The following is a 26,969-nucleotide window of genomic DNA, read 5'->3' as shown; positions in this document are numbered from 1 at the left end:
TCAAAACTGCCTCTCACATTACTGGCAACAGATGTCTTACCTTTTATGACTGTTAAGTTTAACTTGTTGAATATGATCTTTTTTAATGAGGAAAACCATCCTGCACACTGTTTTAATAGGATAGACTATAAATTTCAATAAATAATAATATAAAATAAAAATAAACTCTACTGTGCGCATAAAAATGCTTGCTGATGCCTTTAGAAGCTCCCAAACCTGCTGTCACACTTAGTGTCTAGCACATTTCTGTGAAAGTAACTTACACCAGTTCTACTGAAACTTAAAAAAAAACTTTTTTAAAAAAAATCACAACTAAGATCTAAAGATGTATACATACATGCATACACATGGAAGCCACACCATGTAATGCTCTCCTCATTTCCAGCAGTAACACATGTAGATATTCATTAAATTGTGTGAAGTTCTCAGTATCATAAAATGGTATTTTATTCTATGCTCTGTGTACAACATAATGCAAATGCCAAAGCTCTATGAGGGAACAAGGGCAAGTGGTTCAAAAATTATTTCCTGTAAGCAGGAAATGAAAGCCTACAGCTGCTGGGCCTTGAATTGTTGGCATTTGCAGAATGGGCTCTTTAGTTATTAACTGATAAAAGATAAGCACGCCGGTGATATTAAAGCCAAGGACTGAAGAGATTTCACCTTCTGATTTATGTGCTCATAACTGAAAGTTGCGCCAGTTCTTTCATGTTCATGCAGCAACAACTCACCACTCTCTTCTAAAGTGACCAAGTCCATATATACAACATTTGCTTTTAACTCATTTTGGATTTTGGTTTTCACCCCAGAAAGAGACATCTGAGAAAAACAATCCATCACAAACACTAGGAAGCAATTTCTGGCAATTCCCCACAGAAACATGAACACCCCTAAATCTGTTCCAGGGCCCCCACATCCTCTGAACCTAATTTTGAAGAGTTGTGGGGTGCTGTAGATGAGAGGAAAGAATTGCAAAAAAATAAGAATAAAAAAATCACATCCCTCCCCCACATGCTGATGAATTCACCTCTTGGAGAACACTGTCACCCCTTAACATAATAATTTCCTTCCGCCCCTCCTGCAGCTACCCTGATTAGCCCAATTCACAGGCCAGACGAAGCCAAAACATGACTTGGCAAACACAGGGGAATTCCTAGAGTCCAGTCATGGTTTGGCTTGGATGTTGTCTGCACCAGGGCTGTGATCTCTCCAGGAACGCTCAAGTTAATACTCAGATTAGGCAGTTGTCTTATAAAGATGACTTTCAGCAGGAACCCACATTGCCAAACATGATGCAATTCTATTGAAATCACTGAAACGGAAGTGCTTTGGTTGCATACACAGTTCCAATGATTTCAAGGGGACAAGAGGATTCAACTCTCTCCTCATTTTTGCCACTGGTCAACTGCAAAGCACTCTGCCAGAGGAAAGTTAGATAGCTCTTCACTGTATACTTGAAATCTGTGCGCAAATCACTGAAATCCAGGAAGGCTTTTTCCCACACAAGATTCTCTTAATTGTTTTAAATGAAAAACATTAAGTAATTTTTGCATTTTATTTCATAATATGTACAATGGTTCTCAGGAACAAATACAACTGAATCTATGTCAGATCCCACATTACTATAAAAATGGAAAGAATGGTTTCATATAAGCATAGAGTTTTCTCATATGTAAGTCATTTATTAAGGACAATGGGCACAATCCGCCATAAGACTCTTCCGTTCTATCTGTGCCCTCCATGGGAGCTTATGCAGAACTACATGAGGGAAACACACCCAACATAATTAGTATTTTGCATTTATTTTTAACTGCTTTTATTTAATCAAGTAGTCTAGCATAAAGGCAGTTGAAGCCGATTTTTTTTAATCAGTTACTATACTATTCAGCAAAGAAACGTTATTCGTTAAGTAAGCGAGAAAGCCATTGTAAAAGTAATTCAGAACCTGAATATAGCCTTAAGAAAAAAAGATTTTTCAAAAATAGGCAGGTTTACAGTTATGTATTAAAATTTGGTCAAAATTGCCTGAATGAAAAGCCAAGTTTACTTAGTCAAAAATAGATTTATCCTTTAATACTCACAAGTTTGAATATGTAACTAATTTATACATATGTATAAGTGTAGAGGTGTTAAAATGTAAAAATGTACTGTTCAGCCAACCCCCTGGATTACAAAATTCAAGATCAGGGAACTGCACAAATGTAAATCTCCATTGCAAATCTACATTCAACAACCACAAATACTTAACAAGTGTTTTTGTAAACATTTGAGAAAGGACATAATCCTTTCATTTACAAAGCACTGTTTATGAAGTTAGCATCTTTTCACATAGGAAATAGTATAGAAGACTTTTGAATCTTATGATATCCAAGAACCATCCATGCTCAAGACTTCTCAAAGCAAAAGTGATACAGAAGCATTTATTTCCATGCCATTCACATTCATCTGATTTACATTTTACCAAAAAGGAAAAAAATGCACTTGGCTACAAAAGTATTAAGGAATGTTATCTGGGGGAAGGGGGGAAGGCTACTTTGGTAGAAGAAACTACAAAAATAATTAGGTCATGTTGTAAAGCTTTGATGTAAGAGTATTACAGTACATGATCTGTTTTCCAAATCTTTAAAGCTTAATCAAAACAAAAACTTAAATATCCACCTCAAGTGCTTGAAAGAAACAAAACAGGTATACTAAAGTGTCTCTTCAAAAATGCAGACAAATCATTGTGCAAGATTCAATCTGTCAGCACAGTGGGGGTCACTTGCTCAATACTTTCACTTGTTCCATTGGCAGCAGCAACAGGCTTGGAGATATTTGGATAGGCTGGTGCAGAGTGACTTATTCCACCAGCAGTTTCATCTTCCCCAGTGTCTGAATCTGGTGTTGTTGCAGCACTGTTCTCTAATCCCAAGATCTCACAGACTGCTTGAGGCAATTCCTATGAAGAAGAAAAAATGTGGCACAGGTTGCTCTTTTAAGTTATTGCTGCTGTTCTTTAAAGTTAACATGCTAAGTACACAAGAAGCATATCCTTAAATGCATGTAAGTTTGAGCTAAAATATGCCTTTTCTTAATTCTAGAACGAAAAGATGTTCAATAAGCAGTTCTAGGATGACTAGAAAATCCGTATCTTTTAAAATTGGTATAGGTAGATTTCACTTTATCTCTGGGCACAGTACCATTCTGAGTATTGCAGCAGTTTATGACATCATTATTTACTTCTTAAATTTGCATACCGCCCTTCATTCGAAGGCATCATAGGTGACACACACCATGAAGGGTTTGTTTCAATAATTATCAACCTGGTTAAATCTCATTTGTTTATGCAAAGCTCATGAAATATGCTTGACTTTTACCTTGCAATTTATCATCTGCATAGAAACGGCTTCTGCTTTGCAAAGTACGTCTTCAACATCCATTTTCATAGACAGTTCATTGATATGCTAAAACGGAACAAAAAGAATGACGAAGTGCAACCAAGGATGGGGGCGAGTGTCACGCTAAATGCACAGCTTTCTGAGCCATGGAACTTTGGCTCCTAGTGTTAGCATAACCTTAAGTAAAGAAATGCTAACTTGATTAATACACGCGCATAATTAGCATCTGGTTAAGATTGCAATATGTAAAGCATCTGGTTAAGATTGCAATATGTAAATTATGTCTGCTACTTGGATTTGTAGTTCCTCAGCACTGCACCTCCCCAGGCTCAGGGGCAACCACCCAACAAAACCACCATCTCTATGCAGCGATGCTGAGAAGAGTAGAAAAAGTCTGGAAGGGACTGCCATCTTCCTGCACAATCCTCAGTAGTCTAGGATAGTTTTGTCTTGAATTGTGGGTTGTTTTGTGTTTCTGTGTGGCCTCTCCTCACACCATCACCTGAAGCCAAATCACTAGGTCCAACTGGAGCTTTCTATTTCTACTGGAATCCTCTAACCTAGGGTAGCTCACCAGTTAAGCACTTAAAACAGCCTTAGTATAAACAGTAAGTCCTCTTAGCTCTGAAAATCAAACAACCAGTCTATATGCTGTATGAAAACTCTGCTTCATATTACTTTCTCTCAACTTGATGAGTTAATAAATTACTAAGATCTACTAACTAAGCATCTTTCATCACAGTAGAAATGTGGCCGAGAATTAACATTTGTTCCATCTCCCATAAGATTGCATAATGAAATGCTAATAGTATTCAAATACAGGAAACAAAGGATAGAACATAATTTGGATCTAGAGTAACATGCAACAGATACCTTCAGTATTTCATTGAAGCCATAATGCTTCTCCATAATTTGCTTCTTTTCGGATTCAAGGATAGCGCAACAGATGAGAAGGTGGAAGTTCTGACAAGGCAAGTCTGTCCACATTACCTAGCAGAATATTGAAGTTGCTGATGAATCAATAACTTGAACATGATGCCACAAGTGTAAGGTACTAAAAGGTTTTAACAGTCTCCCCAAACACTTATTTTTCTGGCAACTTACAATTACATCAGAGGAAGGGGGGGAATAGTTTTCTAACTTATTATATATTTCAGTAGAGGTTGCCAGCTAATTAAACTATTATCTAGACAGAAAAACATAATAGCTTGCTTAATAACTATCTATAATTAATTTCATGCTACATTCTGAAGATCTTGACAAGGGCAAACGGTAGAGCTATGCCCTGATAGCATCTGTCAGCCTCAATGAATTTCAGATATTTTGGGTGGATCCTTCAGATCTTCATGCCTCACTGAAAATCAGGATCAGAAAACCAGTACAGTCATACCTTGGAAATCGAATGGAATCAGTTCCAGAAGTTCATTCGACTTCCAAAACGTTCGGAAACTAAATCACAGCTTCTGATTGGCTGCAGGAAGCTCTTGCAGCCAATCAGAAGCCACAGAAGCCCCATCGGACGTTTGGGTTCCAAAAGAATGTTCGCAAACCAGAACAATCACTTCCAGGTTTGCGACGTTCGGGAGCCAAAACATCCACGTTCCAGGACTTTCAGGATCCAAGGTAGGACTGTAGTATTAAAAGTGCAGTGGAATAAATGGGTTGATTGACTTAACAGAATTATTCAGGAATAAGTAAGTTTTCAGGACTCTTAAAACTGGAATATGGAAATACACTCTATACTTCAGAAAAAAGGAAATACAAACTCTGCCTACAGTGACTAGGTTGTATTTGCCAGGAAACTGGGTCCGATGCTACCAGTTGATATTCTGGGCAAGTCACCTTCTTAGTGGCAGCAAAAGTGACAGACCCATGCAGTAGCAGATCAGGGAGTATTGGAGCAATTAAGTGGGTCCTAAGATTGTTATTCAGAGATATAAGCCAGGTGTGGCTAGTCTTCTTTGGGCTAAGGGCTGCACTGATTCATAACCAACCCACAAGAGTGGCAGCAATAAATATCTTTTAGAAATTTAATGGACAAATTTGGGGAACAGCCAAAAACATTTTGGCATAACAGTATCATAGCAGGGACCTATAATTTTAAACATTACTTGTAATTTATTTATTTGAGGGGGCTGTGGGGGGACCTACAGAAAGCCTTTTGGCACCATTGTGTGGAACCCATCGGAGTGGTCAATTAAAACACCGTAACACATTATTATATCTTAAAGATAACAAATGGTGGAGGGGATTCTTGAGATGCCATGGGGAGCGCACATATGGCCCATGGATTAGTCACCCTGTTGTAAGCAGAAACATTTCCTTTCACCCTGGTATGCTTTGTGCATTTTTACAAGTTTACATGGTGCTGATAGTAATGAGAACTTGTGAACTATTATTCAATAGCACCTTATAAGACAGTGTGCATGCAGGAGAAAATCCTGAATAGGAATAAAAACAACAGTTGTGAGGAATAAAGTGCTAACTTCAAACTGCTCTCCCTCTCTGGAGGTCCTCAAGCAGAGATAGGGCAACCATTTGTCGGATGGCTCTTTAATTTTTAAATTAAACTTTAATCTAAATTAAACTTTGGAGTTTTTGCACCAAGCAGGGGATTATACTAGTTCATCTACAAATGCTCCTTCAGTAAAGGTAAAGGGGACCCCTGACCATTAGGTCCAGTCGTGACCGACTCTGGGGTTGCGGCGCTCATCTCGGTTTATTGGCCGAGGGAGCTGGCGTACAGCTTCCGGGTCATGTGGCCAGCATGACTAAGCCGCTTCTGGTGAACCAGAGCAGCACACGGAAACGCCGTTTACCTTCCCGCCGGAGCTATTTATCTACTTGCACTTTGACGGGCTTTCGAACTGCTAGGTTGGCAGGAGCAGGGACCAAGCAACAGGAGCTCACCCCATTGCGGGGCTTCGAACCACGACCTTCTGATTGGCAAGCCCTAGGCTCTGTGGTTTAACCCACAGTGCCACCCGCATCCCTTAAGAGCAAACCAGAGACGATAAGTCTCCCCTCTTGGTCAACTATGAACTTCCTCAGGCACACAGCCAGGTGGCAGACTCAAGGTCCAATGGCCACAGTCTTACCACCTCTAGATGCCACTGTTTATACATTGCTTTAACATGATTCAGTTTAGCTAAATTGTATGTATTTTCCTCCAGAACCATCTTTTCAGCATTTTAGGCAGTAGGTGCTAAAATAAAAAGCTATTTCTTACCTCCCATAAGCGAAGAATATCTTGAAAACTAAATTCTCTTTTAAATCTGATTAGAAGCCACCGGAAACAAAAATAAAGGTATCCTGAATCTTGAGATTCTAAAACAGTTTTTAAAAAAGAACATGAATAAATAAATCTTTGACAGAAATGCTGGTTGTGAATCGCTGAAAGTATGTTTAATATATGAATACATCTAACAGCTTTGCTGGCTACAATTGCTTACAAAAAGTTAGTCTGTTCTAGAGTTTATTGGGGTGGAAAACTGAGGAAAATATGGACCGTAATTTCATTTGTTTGCTTCATTTATATCCCACCTTCTTCTCCAAAGAGCTCAAAGTGGCACACATGGTTCTCTCCCTTCTCACTGAATCCCTACAACAACGCTGTGAGGTAGGTTAGGCTGAAAGATTGTGGCCCTAGTCAAGTCTCTCTTTGAACATCAATTGTTAGTGGGAGTCTAATCATTGCTACCTAAAGGGCTCTGAAAGTAAGGGTTAAAAACTGAGGACAGGCAAGACTGAAACAGTATCTAAACAGCATAGAACTCTCTTTAAAACAATAGAGAAAGTAATTGGTGTAGGAAACATATTTTAAGCAACTGGCTGTGTTTGAATGTCCCAAGTCAGACTTTCTGGCTTACTGTGTTTACCAGGAATCGAAAGCTCTGGTTTACTGGAAATGCACACTGCCTGCTTGCTCCCATTCCTCTTCTGGCTTAAGTGTGATGAACAAACCAGGAAGCCAATACATCTGAACCATGATCATGAGCCAATCTGAAGAAATTGCTTGTTGTTGGCATGCTGATCATGGATCCCTGGTTCAGATGTACAGTGGTAAACTCGGGTTAAGAACTTAATTCATTCTGGAGGTCCGTTCTTAACCTGAAACTGTTCTTAACCTGAGGTACCACTTTAGCTAATGGGGCCTCCTGCTGCCGCCACGCAATTTCTGTTCTCATCCTGAAGCAAAGTTCTTAACCCGAGGTACTATTTCTGGGTTAGCGGAGTCTGTAACCTCAAGCGTCTATAACCTGAGGTGCCACTGTAATGTGAAACCAATGCTTCCTGGTTTGTTTATTCTGGTCATGTCAGAGGCGTTAAGTGGGAGCAACTGGGCAGCATGCACTTGCTGCTCATTCTCAGTAAACCACAACAAGCCAGAAAGTCTGACTTAACAGGGCGTGCCAACACAGCCACTGTCTAGATTCTAGATAAGAACAGTGATAAGTTTTCCCCTGGTGAAAGGTGGTTGTGGGGGAGACCCTCAGGTGCTGCGGGAGCTCTTTAGGAAATCCAGTTCAGCTCTGGAGTTTTTGAGAAAACGCGGAGCCCACACTTTCCCCCCACTTCCATGACAGCCTGATTTCCCTCGGAAGGAGAGCAATGAGCTACAGCTTTCCCTTTGCGTGGCAAAACCAGAAGCCAGTGTGACAACTAAAATAAGAACTCAATATTATAAACAGACGAGAAGTGAGTGGGGGTACTTGGAGGAAAATTTATAGAAATATGACTTAAAATATAAATTCCAGGTAACTTTGTGACCAACAGCTGACAAGATTAAAGATATGAAAGCGTGGAAAATAAGGTGAAAAAAATAATGTATATGCAGCCAAACAAGATGTAAAAAGAACGGTCATGGAATGCTGGGTGGGAAGTCAAATAGAATAGAATATCATTTATTACGGCCATAGGCCCATACAGGTAAAAACAACACATAAATAACAGCTTGTGCCGTAAGGAGAAAAAAAGCAATCGCTTTTGGGAAGTCAAAAAGAACTACTGTATAAGAATGGGGAAAGGTGTAAATGAAAAACATAATCATCATCATCAGTGGTAAGTTGTTCTGAGCTGTCATACATACCCAAGTAACTGCAAAATCCACTATCTAGCAAGCGAAGTAAAGTACTCAGATGAATTAGCTGTGTCTTCATACCCTGCATTTGCTCTTCAAAATTCTGGTGCTTAATGGGAAACAAATTGAAACAACATCTAGAATATTTTTATTCTACATGAGGGCCAAGGTGAGTATTAAATCAAAACAAATATATAATAACAAAACTAAACATTAATGTGATTTTGGTCCTGTTGGGATGCTAACAGCATTCCATGCAGCTCGCTTTCAAGATCAGATATGATTTGATAATTTTAATTTATTGAATTAAGCAAATTAGAATAATTTGGAGTCCAATGAGACTGGACACCTTCATCTGCCCCACCTGCAATAAAATAGGTCTCTCTCATATTGGTCTCTACAGTCACAGCAGGCACTGTAATTCTTCAACAGTTTGACTTTACCCCTGAAGGCACACCCTTCCATTGTCTCTCGAGACAGATAGATGCTAAGAATAATTATTATTTACCTACCCTTCACCCTAAGGTCCCAGGGCAGGTTACAACATTGAAACATAGCATTATCTTTATAATTATGGAACATACATCTCTTGCTTATATATCTGCTGCTACACTGCAAGAGAAATGCTACATAAATTGCTAACAAAAGTTTAATGATAAACAGAAGTTACAGAAATAAGTTACACTGAAACAGTAACTGAAGTTAACAACAGGAATGAAGATGAAAAGACTTACCATTTGATCCATGTACAATGCAAAGCACCAAAAGGCATCAACTTCATTCTCCATCACATATAAAATCGGAGAAAGCAGGTCACTCATTCCCTGAACATAGCCTTGTATTAGAGAGAGAGAGAGAGAGAGAGAGAGAGAGAGAGAGAGAGAGAGAGAAGACTGTTGATATGTGGCAAACTGTACCCAAAAGATTGAAAAGTAACTGCTGTATTTAGTTTCTCCCATCCTCTTCCTAAATTACCATATTTTTCCGTGTATAAGACGAGGTGTTTTGTTTGTTTTTTAAGCAAAAATAGGTTTAAAATTGGGGCTCGTCATATACACAGGTAGTGCTGAGGGGTGTTTTCTTAATTTGGAGTCCCCCAAAATAGGGGGTGTCTTATACATGAGGGGCATCTTATACATGGAAAACTATGATATTTGTTCAAATAAGCATACGAGCAATGGAAACTTTTTGATACATTTATTTGATCTCCAAAATCAGGAGTACACAAGTACCGAAACTAAACAAGTTTGTTGCAGGTCCCACTTGTTGCAACCAAGGATAAAACACATAATTAATTTGGGCATCTAAGACAGAATGTACATCAAGTCTTCTCTGAAGGGTAATTACAATAAGTTACACTAGATCAGATACAGTAGTACACATACATACGTAGAATCCTACTTACCCAAATCAAAGTCATACATACAATAGGTCATCAAAATGTCATGAAGCAATATCAACCCAGGGTTATCTTGACCTTCATAAAACTTGTTTGTTCGGTCTGTTCTGTTTACATCTTTTTCTGAAAAACAGCACACAGATTTAATACATTTTCAAAACAGCTTCTGCTAAGCCTATATCTAAAAAATGCAGGATGCTCTTCAAATTTCCAATTTCTCAAACACTGTGCTGAGCTTTGAAGTGCCTAGTAAAGACAACTAAATTCAGAGGGTGTCATTTAAAATGCATTAAAGCAGCTTTTAAGAGTATTTAAGACAAATTCTTCCTGTCTCAAATAAGATGATTTCTTATAAGCAGATTTCCAAACACTTAGAAAATGGTATACTTTTTATAGAAACCTCCTGATTAAAATGTAAAACATTTTCATTGAATTAACACACGGCAGAGTCTATTTGAGATATGTTAAATGTAAAACGTCACTCAAATGTACTAGATATGTGGTGTTACATTAAATTTAATGGTGAGGAGTTGATATGTAATCAAGCCTTTAAGGTTTAATTGCTTGGTTTAGCATGAGAATGTTTTATTAGAACACTCCATTCCCCTATGTTTCTTTAATTGCTACTGGAGTTAGTTTATCTCAGGGGTCGGCAAATTTTTTGTGGCTTGGGCCGGTTCACGGTCCTGCAGACGCCACGGTGGGCCGGAGTGTGTGCGCGCACACACATGCGCAAACACTATTTCCGGCACTCCTTCTGGCACGGAGGAGGCATGTGCAGCTTTCGATTGGCTGCAGGAGCTTCCTGCAGCCAATGGGAAGCTGGCCAGCATTGTGGAAAGCGGTCCCCTCTGCTCCGTGCCTGTTTAGCACAGCTCACAGAAGCTGAGCAAGCGAGCGGTGGGGGTCCCCAAGCGGGCGGCGGGGGTCGTTGGGCTGGTTAAACGACCCCCATGGGCCGCTTGAGGCCCATGGGCCTTGGGTTGCCAACCCCTGGTTTATCTGCTTAGTCTCTGAGCATATACTGTATAGTTTTATGCTACTGTAACATTCCACACACTATTAGAATCTGGTTAAAACGCATTGACTAAGCTTCTTGTGTGAATAAAACCTAGCTATGCTTTACCAAACCGCAGAAGCAAGTGAAGACACAGAGCCATTTTGAAGCCATTTTGCTCCTCTCTTGCCTTTTGTACTACTGCACTGTGCTGAGCTAAACCAGGACTTTAGAGTTTGTGGTTAAGTGAGTGTGTTCAACCATGAGTCCTGCCTTAGACTACATGCTAAGCCTAACCCTGGTTTAGCTCAGCACCGGAGCAAAAAGGACTGGGCAGGAGCAAAGTACCCTACTGTGCAAACTATAAGATCATTAGAGTAAAGCTACGGGAGAATAAAGCTTCTTGTCTACATTCAACTCTGACACTTCTAATACGTTTTGTGTTGTATTAAAAGGCAAAAAATAAAAAAGCCTTCAAATGCCAAAAGCAAGAACATTAACTATTTCTCCCCTCAAAAGTATATCTCCAAGCTCAATTTTAGTATTCTGAATGTGTGTCTGCTTTCAGTAGCAAAATACATGATGGTCAGTAGGAGCTAAAGGAAAGAAATTTGGAAAAGCAGCAAGAAGGAAAAAGGTTAGATGCTCCTCCCTTTTTGCTGCTTTTAAACTAAAAATATTACTCTGCTTCTTACACTGGTGTGACTGCATGCCTGCTGTGATGCACATTAAACATACAACTTAGCTTTCTGGTTTCAAACTTTCCCTCTTGCCTTTAAGAGTTATTGCTAATGTTATAAAGCATTTAAAATGTTTGCCGTTGCTAGTTAGAGCAGAGAATAATAAAGTTTGATGTTAGTTTTAGTTTATAACAGGCTACTAAAGCATATGGTCAGCAACCTATAGAAACTTATTTAAAGTGAAATCAAGTTCAGCACACATTCAGCTTTCATTTATTTCAGTCAGCAGCAAAATAAAATTGCATCAACTACAAGGATCAGAAAAGAAATGGCTGCACAGCATGCATGCTGACTTCAAGAGGAAATTAAAAACATTCCTGTTTATCCAGGCATTTGGTGACTAAAATACACTGTTTCATGGCAGCCCTGAGATCACTTGTTGAAAGAATGGTGAGTTTGTTTGTTTGGCTCATTTTTATTCATTATTAATCCTTTTATTATATTTGTCTTCTGTTCACAGTGGAGGACATGGAAGAGAAAGAAGCCACGAATCCTAACACACTGAACCTAACAGGTCATAATTTTGTTGCAGAAACAATGTCTAACAAACATGGTGGATAACTGAGGTCAACTCAATTTTTTAAAAAAGGAGTAAAAGTTTATCACTAACATATCTCTTTGCCTTCTATGTTTCTTAAAATTACCTATAAGACTTCTGTAGTCCCTCAATCTATAGTTTCTTTTTTCTTGTTCTTCACTGACAGATTTCCACTGAAGCTTCATCCTGAAATACTCATCTCTGAAGAAAAAATGATAGTAGTAATGATATTCGTAAGCAGTTGTCTTGCAAGTATGCAAAGTTTACTCCACATTATGACACTGTTTTAAGGGAGCCGTACTCACATTTTCCTTTTCTGTATATTTGTTCTTTCTTCCCTAGTACTGTGCCAAGGGTAATAACCCAAAAGAAACTTCCAGACTTCCTTTCTCAAAGCATGACAAAGGCCCTAAGCAGAACATAATAAAATAGCAATGGCAACATCAGGTGCTTTATAAGAACAACTCTATTCAAATCCTGTAGCTGTGCAGGAGCTAACATTACCTAATTTTATTGCTACTGTTTCCTACGTTTGATTTCCTCTGGTCATTATATTTTTTTGGGGGGTGGGGTTCTTTCCCCTGCTGTGAAATCACCTAGTTTCTTCAACTTCTTTTTAGGATGCTCATTAAGACCTAACCTTTTATGTTTGTTTCCCCACCTTAATCTTTTTCTGCATTATGTTTATAAACGTAGCACTGAAAAAACTGAAGTTATCAACCTGGAGGTTAATTAAATTACATGTTTTTCCGCATCATCCCCCTTTCTAAGCTCCCTGCCTCCTTCCCTCTCATGTCACATCTTATTAAAATGCAGATTCATAGGTCTTTAGACAGAAACTTACATTTTCTAACTTTATCTGAAAGCTTTAAGTGTAAATACTGAAACCATTTGTCTTTTAAAGCCATTACTCCAAAATATCTATAACAGGTTAAATTGAAGTCACTGTGGGAAGGCAAATCTTAAAACATTACAAATAATTTCCAACAAGTTCTAAAGGTAGTTCTATTTGGCTTTACCTAGAGCCATCTAGAAAAGATTTAGGCAAGTGGCACTGTGCACAAGGATGTGATGTCTAGGTGTTGCTGGACTCCAACTCCCATCAGCCCCAGGCAGCATGGTCAAGAAAGAGGAGAGCTGTACTCCTACAGCACCCTGAGGGTCATGAGTTCCCCATCTCAGCCTTATGGCAAACTCCTTCAAGACACCCATGTTCTATCAACGGCTATGGAGTAAAAAGCTAAGGCCATAGTGGACTTCATTTAAACCTTAAACTAAGGCTAGAACATCCTCCTTTCTGTCCTAAAAGATTTGCATTCTTTATTTGCTAAATTCTTATTTATGTATTGTTCACTCCAACGTATTTTCACATAACTCTGCCTTATTCAGTATCGGCCACTCAAGGACCAGTCCTGCAATTGGCAGTATTGACACACATGAAAAGTACTGAGCTTCTCCAAACATGGCATTAGAAATCCACGGCGTGAAATCACTGCTTTCAAAACAGAACTTAAAGGGTTTATATAACAAGCATGGCTAGCTGTGTGGTTAGACTAAAACTACTATCATCCATGGTTATGGGCCATGCTGGCTGGGGTGGGTGAGGGTCGGGATCCAACAACTTCTGGAGGAATACAGGTTAGCTACCCCTGATTTGATGGTCAGCTGCTTCGGAGTATTGCTATTTGCATGAGTCAGAATTTCAGTTAACCTTTTCTGGAGGGATAACCAAATACATGTACCTGCTAGCTATAAGGAATCAAATACCGCATTGGCCAGAATATAAGCCACACTTTTTTTTTTTTTTGCAAATTCCGACTGTGAAAAGTTAAAGTGCGGCTTAAATTCGTAACCTTACAAAAATTGGCTTATATGATATCGCTGCTGAAACAGACATACGGTATAATGGAACAGGTGTGAGTGCCTGTGGAATTTTAAGAGAGTGGCTTATATTTGGGTATTGTCTTTTTTTCCTTTTCCCTCTTGAATTTTAAAGGTGCGGCTTATATTTGGGTACGGCTTACATTTGGGCGAATAAGGTACAATTTTTAAAGAGATATTCTAAGATATTACCCCTCTGAATATCATTTGTTTCATGGAGTCAGCATTTAAGATTCTCCCTTCAGAATCCATATTCTTAGTCCATTCTTCAACCGACACTGGTTGTCTTCTGTTCACTTCGGGTCGCTTTCCTAAATCAATCTAAAATATGCACCAGAAAAGCTGTTAAATTATTACCAATGCACTAATTTTTATCTAATTTAATTTTTATCTTAAAACCATCCTCGCTATCAAGAACGCTTACTCGTGTAATGACTTCAAATCCTGGTTCTTCCTGCTGATTTATTTTCAAGCCTGGTATAGCATCGCTAAAGAAGTCTGCCATTTCTGATGGAGGCCGCTGCTGAGTTGCGGGGTCACTTCCTCGTAAACTATCAAATATATAGTTGGTCACTTTTGAAAATCTTCCCATTGTTGCTGTGTAAGGATCAGTCTTCAGTTTCTGAGAATGGCATAGGGGTAAACAAATACTGAAATGGCTCACACAAATTTGTTTTTTAAAAAATTCTGATAGTACGACATTCATTCTCAAAAGCAAGCTGCCCAAAGAGTAATAACTGATACAAGCTGTGTCCAAAGGGCTACAGGAAGCTGGAAAAAATGCATCTCCAAAACAACACATTACAGCCTCTTTCACCAGTTCAGTGTTCCCACTGGGAAGAAGGGCAGGATACTAATAAGGACATTTTAAAAAGAAATCAAATACATACTTCATTTTGTACAGAACACATAGCAAAGAAAAATAAGGATCTGCCAGCATGAAAATTCCCAGGGTTGAAATTTGGTTTCCTTCAAGAATTGGGCATTTAAAAATCTTGAATATTAAACTGAATATTAAACAAATAGGAAATCACACAAACCTCTAATAAACCATATGCTGGTTCATCAAGGAGATTTTCAAAGGACTGTGAAATACTCTGGCAGTTCACAAGAATTCTCTTGTCTTGTGGAGATCTGTGAACAAAAAGAAACTATTTTCCCTTCTAGAATCAGAGTCAGTCTTTTGGGAAATTCAACAATATAGCCATCACATTTGAGAAAAGTGAATTCATTGTGCAATATTTTAAGAGGATTATATGTGTGCATGTGCACACAGAAATATACGGAAAGAAGACATCACTATTAAAAAAGTTGAAAGTATTTGATTGCCACCTCAGGCTTATTCAGGAAATTAGCTGGTTGGATTCACTATTACTAGCTTCTGAAACAAAACACCATTACATTTATTCATTGTTACCTGGAACACCTACCACCTATTCTGTTATTAAAGATAAGACTTTTAATAAATGCTATCGCTTCCCAGTGCTGGCATGGAAGGATGCAGCATTTGTGCCAGAGGATATGAAATTCAACAACAGATTGCATCTTAAAGTCAGAAGAGGCGATATAATCAGTCTTGATGACACGGCTGTTAATAAACCAGAACTGAGGTTTGCTAATACAGCCCAAAAAGCAAGGGTTGTGATGCGTCATACTTAGCTAACCCATCAGAATAAGAAAACCTCTTAAAGATACTTCCATTTTAATTAAACTCATCCTGAGTAATATTCACAATAAATTAGCATCACTTTATTTGCTATGAGCAGTTATTTACGATATTGTACCAAGGAAGTATTTTTCAAGTAATATTAAACTGAATTCAGAGTCATTAAAAAGAAACTTTGAAATCCTACTTACTCTCTTGTATACTTCAATTCTCTAATTAGGCATTACTTGCTTGAAACTAAAAAAAGCTTCTGTCAGATTTGAGTGCCAACTAGAAAATGCCTACTCGTTTAGAGTATATTTTTAAGAGAAGTTAGAAGATATCCAGTCATGGTCTGGGACTAAATACAAGATGTAGGAAACAATCTCAGTCAGTCAGATATTTATTGTTAGTAGCCAATGGCCTAGGTTTGTATTTGTTCAGGGCATCACAGAAATTCCCTCTTCCCCTCAAACCACTCACTAGTTGGTACTGTAATCTTAGGTTTATATACTACTGGAGAGCTTATCGTAGGTGAATTGTTTATTACCAGTCTCCAAAAGAAATTGTTTATTCCCTATTACCTGGATCACTCATTTTGATCCAGCAGAGCCAACAGAGAAATATCATTGAAGAGATTAGTCCTGAAAGCAGGAAGGGTCAGATCTAGGAGATGCAAGTGGTAAGAGAGGGAAGACTTTAGGGGCCTGGTCAATTGCAAATTCAAGCCTAGCGCAGCTACAGGGCTGCAGTGACTTCTCTATAGGATATTTTTACAATAAGGATGTTTTGTTTACAGAAGCCTGGCCACCAGCATCTGGAGAAGTGAACTAAGCTGCCATACTTGGAAAACTAAGAAGCGCTGCATTTGGATTTCCTTGCAGCTTTTCTGCTAGCTACAGCCACTCGGCAGAGGGAGAAAGAATGCTGGGGTGTTCTATTTTGCATCCCACCTTCTCCCTACTGTAGACAGCCAGCAGAAGGAGAATTTAGTATTTCAGGAGATTCTGTACCTGCCACTCCTTTCTTCCATATGTAGTGTTACCTGCTTGCTAGAGCTTGGGCTGTCATCTTAAAATCATCTATGTATGAGTTTCTGTACAAAATGTCAACTAAAAATGCACCTTTCACCCTAGCTTTTGATACTTGAGGTGTATATTTTTAATACTGTAACCTGCCCAGGGATGTTAGGGTGAAGGGCAGATAATAAATAAATAAATAAATGCATCCTGTAAGTAACATCACAGGTTCTTCGCAGAGTTGTGCTTGATAATTACAATTTAGTATTTCTTTTTAAAATCACAACTTGAGCCTATTGATGGGTTTAAAAACTATGACTAGAAGCATTATTTATTCACTGGCTGGCTTAAAAAAAAAGTTGATCAATTCATTATGATGGCTATGCAAACAGTAAAGCTAGAATAACTGACCAAATAGACTCCTCACAATGAATACTTACTCACAGAGCACCACATATTTTCTAAGGGAATGAATCAATAAGGCGCTGTCTCCATGATGGAAGTGAAGAGCTGGGAGGACAACATCATCCTTTAAGCAGAATACCAAATAGGACCATCCCATTCCTTCTTTGTTTTGCTTAATGGACTTTAGATCTGCTAAACTGAACAGGAAGGACCACTTGTTCTCTCCATTTGTGTGAACAGCAGCATCTAATGGGGGAAAGAGTATGTTATTTTCATACATATATTTGCAATATGCAATGCATAGCACTGGAATATATTAAAACTACTTCCAAGAATAAGTGCACTTAACATCATGGTAGCACACATTTCATCCAATCCTTCAGTGTGGCTAGCTCCACCACTATTAGTGGTGGTATGCCTTCAGAAAGCACCAGGCTTATTCTCTGGTAAAAAGAATTTGAAGTGGGAAGGCTGAGAAAATCCCCTGCCCAAGATCTTGGGGAATCATGTCCATTACTCTCTATCTCAATGGACAGGGATGGAGCAATGGTCTGACAGTAAAACACAGTTGATATATTCCTATGCAACTTGACTAGGATCTGCAAATTCTGAAGTATTTATTCATTCAACGCTTCTCGCCGAACCAATAGCATATACCCTATCAAAGACATACAGTAAGATCTGTCATTAGAAAAGCACCGGCACTAATTTAGTTTGTATTATAACATTAACACCCAAAAGACAAAAAAGAAGAAGTATGCTACATGCACAGCTGGCTCTGGAGCCAACGGAGAATTCCCAGGTAAGTTCCACCCTCTATTGTGTGGGCAGGGCGGTCCTCCCCTTACCTGGCCAAATCTCCTGGCAACGCCTCCCCAGCCGGGATAGGATAACTGGCAGAGACCTCCAGGTGTCCAGCTGGGGGGGGAGGTGAAGCCAGGCTGTATTGCCAGGTGCCGCATAGGTCCAGGGGGGCTGCGCACGACCACACAAAAGGTGCCCCCCATTTGATGTGGGGAGCGGTCATTACCTGCTACAGATGGAATATTTTCAGAGTGCATTATTTTACACAAATTCACCCCGCTTCAGAGCATTAAAGCCCACCTTTCCACCACAGACAGGTGATCAGCACTATCAGATGAGAGGAGCTCCACAAGCACAGCAAAAGGTTTGCAGCTTTCAGCTGCGCAAGGAAAGGGGCCCAACCCAGTGGTCTCTTCCACATGTAGAAACCTCAGTGTCTGGGATCATCCACTGGAATAGCTTATATATATATTATACACAGTATTCTTCATTTACCTCCATTTGACTGTGGTTTCTTTTTAAAAGAGACTGTGTTGACCATATCCCATTCTGCCTCATAACTGTTCGGATGTTCTGTTCCTCGTGGAGTCTTCTCTTTAGGAGTCTGTGCCCACTCAACAACAGAACTGGAATCCTAAATAAGATATCGAAACAATCATAAATAGTTTCACTTGCAGCTAGTGATTAATAAAAAAAGACACCCCCCAATATTCCTGTTGTTGTTGTTTTTATAAAAAAATTTATAAAGATCAGTATAGGTACCTGTGCTTTAAAATTTGTTCATAAATGTTCTAGTATTAAGGGTGAGTAGTGCATTAGCCAAGCTTGCCGATGATAGCAACTTGTTCAGGGTGGTTAAAAAGGAATTATGAAGAGCTCCAAAATGATCTCTCCAAACTGGGTGAATGGTGGGGGAAAAGGCAAATGCAATTCTATGTAAGCATGTGTAAAGTAATGCACATTGGGGCAGACAATCTATGTTTCACATATATGCTCATAGGGTCTTAACTGGTAGCAACTAACCAGGAATGAGACCTTGTGGTCATGGGGGATAGCTCAATGAAGATGATAAGCCACAGTCCAGCAGATGTAAGAAAGGCAAATTACATGCTAGGGATCATTAGGTAAAACTGTCAATATTGTTATACACATCTATAGTATAACAACCACACCTGGAATACTGTGTACAGTTTTTATCTCCTCACCTCAAAAAGGATGATAGAGTTGGGAAAAAATTCCAAAAGGGGGAATCTAAGTGACTGAGAGAACGGAGCAACTACCCTTCTGGGAAAGATTGGGATTTTTTAGTTTAGAGGTAAGATCAGCAAGAGAAAACATGATAAATGTCATGTATACAGATTCTTAAGTTAGAAGGGGGAAGTCATAGCATAATATAATTAAAGAACTTAAAAACGGCATACTCCTTGCCTTGACAGTTCTATTAAATTAAATTTAAAAATAAGAACCACCATCATATTTATCCTTATTAGGAGGGGAAGATTGGGACAAAATAACAGTATTTCTGGTGGAGTCAAGGAACATGAGTTTGTAATTTAAAGCAACAGATTTGGATTGATTATCTTTCACTGATCACTATCTAGAGAACATACAACATATTACTCAAATAGTTTTATACTAGAAAATGCATAAAAGTACTGTACAGGTCATAACCTACCTTCCATTCTTACTGATGGTCCCCATTAAGGCCATTTGAGCCAAATAAATGTCTCGTCCCCATTTCTTAGTTATGTATATTTTCCATTTGCAATAGATGGATCTCAACCAATACACTCAGTTTTATGTACCAATATTAATAATAGCATTTTTAAAAAAGCATCCATCACATAAACAGATCAAAGATCTATGGATCCTGTACCCCACAATCAGAAAGTACAATTAGGCCTTTATGTTACTTTACCATGTAACAGCTATGGTTTCTGAGAATCAAAGGAAGATTTTGTTTTACTTTTTTAAAAATCAATTTTCCAAACCTTTCAAAAAAGATTGCTGCAAGTAATCAACATACCTTTCTAGCATATAGTATATTAGACGAATCTAATGAATCATCCAGTGATCTCCAATCTACTATCACCTCAGTATCCTACAACACAAATTATGCAATTATTCAAGTGACTCAATGCCATTAAGGTTTTACTTTTTTCTATTTACAAAAATAGCCTCCATTTACTTTGCACTCTATGTATTTTGGTCAGTAAGACAATATCTTTGCAGGATGGAAAGGCATAAGGTAAAGTCACAAGAAACATAACACATAAAATATTGATTTAATACCTTTTCTATGACTCTCAGTATCCCAGATAACAAACAATCCTGATCATCACTGTTTCCACTGGAGGAGTGAATGAAAACTCCTTCCTGTTCATATACAACCTAAAAAAAAAAAGTTAAGCAAAGTTGTTTCTTAAAAGCATTTTCTGACAATTTGATATCCTGAACTGGTTCTGGGGGCAGGTCCAACCCAACCTGAGGACTTCCAATAGGGCAGAGGTGGGGAACCTGTGGTCCTCTATATGTTGTTGGACTCCTACTACAGCTACAGCCAGTACTGACGATAGTCGGGGTGATGGAAGTTTTGGTCCAACAGCATCTAAAGTGCCACAGGTTCCCCACTTCTGAATTAGGGTGACAAGACCTGTTCTTCTCAATATGTGACACAATCATGCAAGAAACTGGGTAAGATTTCTGTTACAAGAGGCTATGGTCATGCCTCCTCATATGCTGATCCAGACAGGAAATTAAATAGAATTACATGTTTGCAATGAATACTGCATTAGAAATCAGAAACAGAGAAATAAATATCAAAATATTAATGCATCAATAACTACATCAGCTTCAATTACCTTCATTCACAAAGGGAGAAACCAATACTGGATAAATGGCAGGCAAAGTGTGGGTGAATTGGTTGCTTTTCAGACAAACTATAGATTTAGTGTTATAGATTTAGTGTTATATGTAGAAGCAGCAACAAGCCTTGGACTCAAACTCCTCTTTCAAATTCCTCTCTTCCTCTAGCTCAGTCAATCAATGACATCAGAAGCATCCACTTCTACTTCAATCATCATTTTTCATTATGTTCAAACTGCAGGGAACTCCAATTAGGTATAAGCTATCATTTGTTCAAACAACCCAGGATCAAACCACATTTTATTGTCCTGGCTTGTTAAAACACCCGTAATGTAAACCTGGGGCTATGAGAAAATATGCAACTCTCAAACTAACTTCATGCAGACTGCAAAGATGGGGTGGCAGAGAAACTGTACAATCTTCCAAATTCCACTCACTTTTGTCTCTGGCTCTACCCAGTATTGGCTATAGTCCTCCTGGTCAACTGGTCTTCATACAAAAATGTTCCTCAAGCTCTGAATAGATTAAAATAATAAGCAGGTGTTCTGATCTCCTCAAGCCCACAGGAGGAGACAGCGTAGGGAAGTGTTTGAGTCGAAGGGTCACTATTGCTTGTGCATACAACACTGGACCGTTGCTTATATCTGAACCAGGAAACCAACAACTAAAGATGATGTGGTGGGGGGATAATGAAGGAAGGCAGGTGAGTGACTACTGAGTGTGTGAGTGACTAAGACATAAAAGAAATAATTTTGCTGAAGCAAACTGAACAGAAGCCTGTAACAAAAATTAATGCAACTCTTCCTAAATAAACAAATGCAAAAAAATCAAGAATACAATATACAGTGGTACTTAATTCGTTCTGGAGGTCCGTTCTTAACCTGAAACTGTTCTTAACCTGAAGCACCACTTTAGCTAATAATGGGGCCTCCTGCTGCCGCCGCCCCACCACTGTGCGATTTCTGTTCTCATCCTGAAGCAAAGTTCTTAACCTGAGGTACTATTTCTGGGTTAATGGAGTCTGTAACCTGAAGCATATGTAACACGAAGCGTATATAACCCGAGGTACCACTGTTATTTAGATTATTAAATTTGTATCCCACTCTTTTTCTTCCTAAGGAGCTACCTCTATCCTATGTAGAAAAGCATCCCAAAGAGAGCCTGTTGGGCCATTGCAAAAAGCCCCAGCTTTCTGCCTACTACAAACACACACACACACACACAAAATTTTCAGCCTAGAAGAAATCTGCATAACTCAGAAACTTGCTTATTGCCTGCATGTGACTTGGCAGCTGGTCCTATAAAGTTATTAACATACATACTGTTAACTTTGAATGTACAGGAAGGCTCAAATGCATGCTCAACTATGAAGGTCACTTTGACCAATCACTGTCTCTGAGCCCAACTCATTCAAGGCAAGAATAAAATACATTTGGGAGTGAAAGACCACATATGCCACTCCAAGCTCCTTTCAGGAAAAGGATAAAAATGTAGCAAATAAAAAAATAACAAATAGAGCAAATTAACAACACAAATTCTACAAATTTTGAAGCAGGCAGCCTCGGCTTTCACTGTTACCACAACTGTATTATTTGTCACAACTATTTTCAAAAGTATCTTTATTTTCCTTCGAAAGCATTACACTGATACTTTGTGTAACAAAACAGAACAAAATGAATCACTGCAACAATCCAGAATGGCAGTTTCAATGTAACAGTGATAGAAGGAAAAGCCAGCTTCTGCTGCCTTCTCAAAATAGACCAATTATTAATTTAGTGTTCTTATTAAATTCACTTGCACCTCTGCTCAGGTAGGTACACTACCAAAGCACTTGTAGGTGGGTGCATATGAACAAATATATTAGCTAATTAAACTATTCATGCAGTAAACAGGAATTAAGTTTCGCTTAAACTTGTCGTTATTAGGATAGTGGGACGAACAAAGAAAATGTAGGAGACTACTTTTTAATTTCATTCTCTAGCACAAGGCACTAATCAGCTAATATACACAATATTTCAGGCAGAGATTACAAGATAATTGAGAGTGGAAGCATGCATGCCTCAAGGAATTTAGAAGGAAAAAAGGTGTACGTACAATGAGCTAGGAAAGGTAATGTAAAATTAAAGTCCAATACAAAATTGGCCTTGGGGCAGCAAACTAAATTATACATATACCTGTACCTTCCCCATGTTTTTCAGTCTTGCTGCCCTGAGGAAAATGAACTTTTCTGTTATAATTTCCCTCATGCTAAATTAGGTATGGCAATGGTCCAATATAACATCCTGGATAAAGGGTTTTCACTAGGAAACATGTACAATCCTCTCTATCCGTGTGTCTTAAAGAGTTAGGTCACTCATGGCTGGTTCATTAAGGCAACAGGGGCACTGCTCCACCAAACTCAGTCTGTTCTTAGCCAGCCCTACCTGCCTACCTTGTTACATGCGACTGGTCCAGCTTATTCATTGGCATTGGTTATCAGCTTCATTCTCCTTAGCCTCAGTGTTGCCCTTAGAGCAGTGGTTCCCAATTAGGGGTCCGCGGCACCATCCCCTGCCAGGGACTCACTTATCTTGTTAACTGCACAGTGAAAGCCACAATGGTGATCCATGGATCACCCAGCCTCTGCTAGCAACCAGTGCCTGCTTGCTGGCAGGGGAAAACTTGTGAAAGAGTTGCTGGATGGCAAGTGAGCTGGGATTGGGCAAAAACCTCTGACATAGTTTCTTTGGGCTCTTGCAATTAGAGGGGGAAGAGAGAGAGAAAGAGCGCAAATGGCTTGCTCTACAGGGCAGGTTCACATGCTTATCATTTTAAAAATGTAAGGGATCCCTTCCCCTTGCTCTCTACTTTTTAACGGAAAAGAACTTCTAACTGCAAATTTTATGGTCTTTTTTTAACCTAAAATTCTTTGCTTATTAGGGGCCATCCCACATTTTCTTCAAAAAAATTGCATTGCACAGGTAACTACCATAGAGTTATCAAAATTTTCAAAAGTAGCGGGTCTGTGGCTTAGCTTTTGAAAAATAGGGAATCCTCAGTAATTAGCTAATTGGGAACCACTGCTTTAGAGAATTCAGCAGGAAGGATAGAGCAAACTAGAATTTGCTCTGCTGGCCATTGGCTCTGGCTCCACCTACTGTCAATCTCCCTGCTTTCCACCCCACCAATACCATGGGCACCAGCCACCCCTGGGTTAAGTACAGAAATACACAGCTCTATCAATCTACAGCTACAAAAATCCTAACTTCACATCAACAGAGAGGGTCTGAATTTTGAGTGACTGATCAAGAAAGAATTCCAGGGTTAGTGGTGGATAGCTCAACAAAAATGACAACTCATTGTGCAGCAGCAGTATTTTTTTTTTAATGGTGAAGTTATGCTACAGATAAGAAAGGAAGTGAAAATAAGACAGCCATATCTCAATACCTTATATAGACCTACAGCACAGTCACATTTAGAATACTGCATCCTTTTTTGAGACCACAATTGCACACAATAATAATTGAAAAAGTGAAGAACATGGCAGCCAAAATATTCAAGAGCCTGAAGCAGTTTCCTATCAAAAAGGCTAAAGAATTTGGGGCTTTTTAAGTTTTGGGAGAAATGTGAATAATGGGGGACATTATATAAGTTTATAAAATAATGCAGGGTATGGAGGAAGTGGAGCTATATTTATCTCACTTTTATAATACCAGAACTTACAAGTCATACAATGAAGTGAATTAGAGTAGATTTATGATAAATAAAAGAAAGTACCTCTCCATATAACATGTAATTAACGTATGGAAGCCAGTGTGCTGAAGTCTCAATGCTGTCTTGGAAATGCAACATCAAATGTGTCTAAGTCACTTCTCCAAATCACACTGTTAAAGCAATCATTGAGAAAAGTACACCACTGTAGTGAAAGATTACCTTCTATAAAAATGCCCCTGCTCCTTCAGTGTTTCACATCCTGACATTAAAATCACCACCAGGTCATCAACCTGCCATATTTCTCAGCTGCACTCTTGACTGCCCTGCCTCTTAAGAGCATTTCACTTTACAAGACAGCCAGTTAACCTCATGAATCATCTTACCAGAAAATAATAATGACACTCTGACAGTAAATGTCAACCACAGTAAATTTTAACAACGCAACAGCTGGTTCCTGATAACAGTAGTTCAAGAGCTTTTAGTGACACAAGACCGATTTAGTTTGGCTTCCTAATAGGCTTTAAAAAACAAAAACAAAAAACTCCTCTTTTGGACACAGAGTACAAGAAGTGAGAAAGCAGCAAAAGGTTTGGACAGGTTCCCTCTCCGGGAATGCTGGTGTAAACCGGCTATCTTGTAAAACAGGATTAATAATTTAAAAGTGTAAAAGGAGGAATGGCAGCGAAGGCTGTGTAAATTATTCAGCCTTAAGAGATGTTTTCTTCCGAGGAAACCCGCGTTGCCTGCCACCTCCAGCCTGGAGGGCTTCACGCAGCCTCAGCGCAGTAGCACAACCCCCTGGCCTTACCAATTCCACGTGTAAGAATCTTACCTCTCTCAGCCAATCAGGTTAAGAAACAGCCCGCCTCCCGCCAAAGAAACGCCCCCCCTTCCTAACGGCCCACCGCCAGCCAAGCCAAAGGCCTTTCCCCGCACCGCCAGGCAGGAGCACTGAGTCATTTCCATCTTCTCTCCCCACCGCCCCCATCAACTGTGCAGTATCTGGGGGTCAGCGAAGGGAGAAGCAGCCTCTCCCACCCCCGGAGCCCCTCAGGGAACCCTCCCAGCCGCCACTGCCTCCCCACAGCGGGTCAAAAACTCCCTTCATCCTCCCTTCCTCTTACCTTTCCGCTCCCAGGAGCCGCCATGTTGGCTACGAGTGTTTATGATGACGTTGCTCTCTTCACGTGCTCCCTAGCAGCTCCACAACAACTCCCCGCCCGGCCCCGCCTCCGAGGGACGCATGCGCACCGCGGCGGGAAGGAAAGGAGAAAAGGGTTCTGCGCAGTAGGTACCGGCGGAAACTGACGGAAGTTGCCGAACGGGAGAAAACCGTGAATCCGGGCGGCGGAGGGAGTCTTCGATTGGATGACGTGAAGTGTGGGCGTTCCCTCTTAAGGCGGATCTAAACTGTAGCTCGTGTTAAGGCGGCGATCTTATCACGCGCGCTTTGGAAGTAATTCCGTGCTTTCTATGAGACATCGAGCCACACACATTCTCCAGTATCATTGAGGTGATCCCTATTACTGGGATTTTATTATGATTACTCGGGTTGCCTCTTTGTTTCCAGGCTCCATTTAAAAGTAATGGTTTTCCTCTTTAAATTGATTAATGGCCTGATTAATGGCCTGGATCCATGCTGCCTTCAAAGGCCACCTGCATCATCCATATGAACCTGAAGATAAGTTTTGGAGGTGTTTGCTTCCTGGCCTCCACATCGCCACTGCAACTACAGTTGGCAGGTGCCAGGGACAGGTGGCTATGTAGCAAAGATGGAAAGGGAGAGAGAAAAGAGGGCAAGAAAACCTACAAACTATGCATCTAGGGCGCCCAGAACAACAAATATTTTCAGCTCACTTTCTCTCTGCCTTGCGCTAAATATTAGCAGCATAAGCTGTTAACTAGTGCTCTGCCTAAGAATTCACCTTAGGCACCTTGTCTCCTAAAGATTTGCTCAGTGTGGTGACTGTACCAGGCAAGAGTCTGAGCCAGTATGACACCGCAAACCACGTCGCATTCTACTATCCTTTGCAGTGTGAGACCCTCGTTATCTCTTAATCTCTTCTTTTATGGCTTACTCTGCACTTTCTTCCTGCTGCACACAGCTACCACAACCACACACCCCTCAGTTTGGCCATTCAGTAGTCCTGGTGAAACCCAAAAGCACTGTACCTACCAGTAAATCAATGAACACATACAGTGGTACCTCGGGTTACATACGCTTCAGGTTACATATGATTCAGGTTACAGACTCCGCTAACCCAGAAATAGTGCTTCAGGTTAAGTACTTTGCTTCAGGATGAGAACAGAAATCATGCCCCAGCAGCGCAGCAGGAGGAGGCGGCCCCATTAGCTAAAGCAGTGCTTCAGGTTAAGAACAGTTTCAGGTTAAGTACGGACCTCCGGAACGAATTAAGTACTTAACCAGAGGTACCACTGTATTAACATCACTAATGATCAGCATCTAAAGATTGTAACTGCACACCGAAGTTGCACATCAGGGGGGAAATCCATACCACCTTCTTG

General features: G+C 39.7%; 1 protein-coding gene across 1 annotated transcript; it reads right to left on the bottom strand.

The window, feature by feature from the left end:
- Positions 1–1,541: 1,541 nt before the first annotated feature.
- On the bottom strand, positions 1,542–25,795 carry TBC1D15 (TBC1 domain family member 15). Its single transcript, XM_083574514.1, has 17 exons — positions 25,568–25,795; positions 20,178–20,276; positions 19,912–19,986; positions 18,381–18,519; positions 17,117–17,327; positions 15,053–15,146; positions 14,437–14,634; positions 14,205–14,333; positions 12,437–12,540; positions 12,238–12,332; positions 9,863–9,979; positions 9,192–9,292; positions 8,467–8,566; positions 6,607–6,704; positions 4,251–4,367; positions 3,357–3,443; positions 1,542–2,938 (listed from the first exon to the last, which is right to left on the bottom strand). Exons 1-17 carry the CDS (start codon positions 25,589–25,591, stop codon positions 2,735–2,737), a joined length of 1,992 nt encoding a protein of 663 aa, XP_083430640.1. The 5' UTR covers positions 25,592–25,795; the 3' UTR covers positions 1,542–2,734.
- Positions 25,796–26,969: the final 1,174 nt, after the last annotated feature.

Source organism: Podarcis filfolensis, assembly GCF_964270895.1.
Source record: "Podarcis filfolensis genome assembly, chromosome: 10".
Taxonomy (NCBI): domain Eukaryota; kingdom Metazoa; phylum Chordata; class Lepidosauria; order Squamata; family Lacertidae; genus Podarcis; species Podarcis filfolensis.
This window is presented reverse-complemented; position numbering and strand designations above follow the sequence as displayed.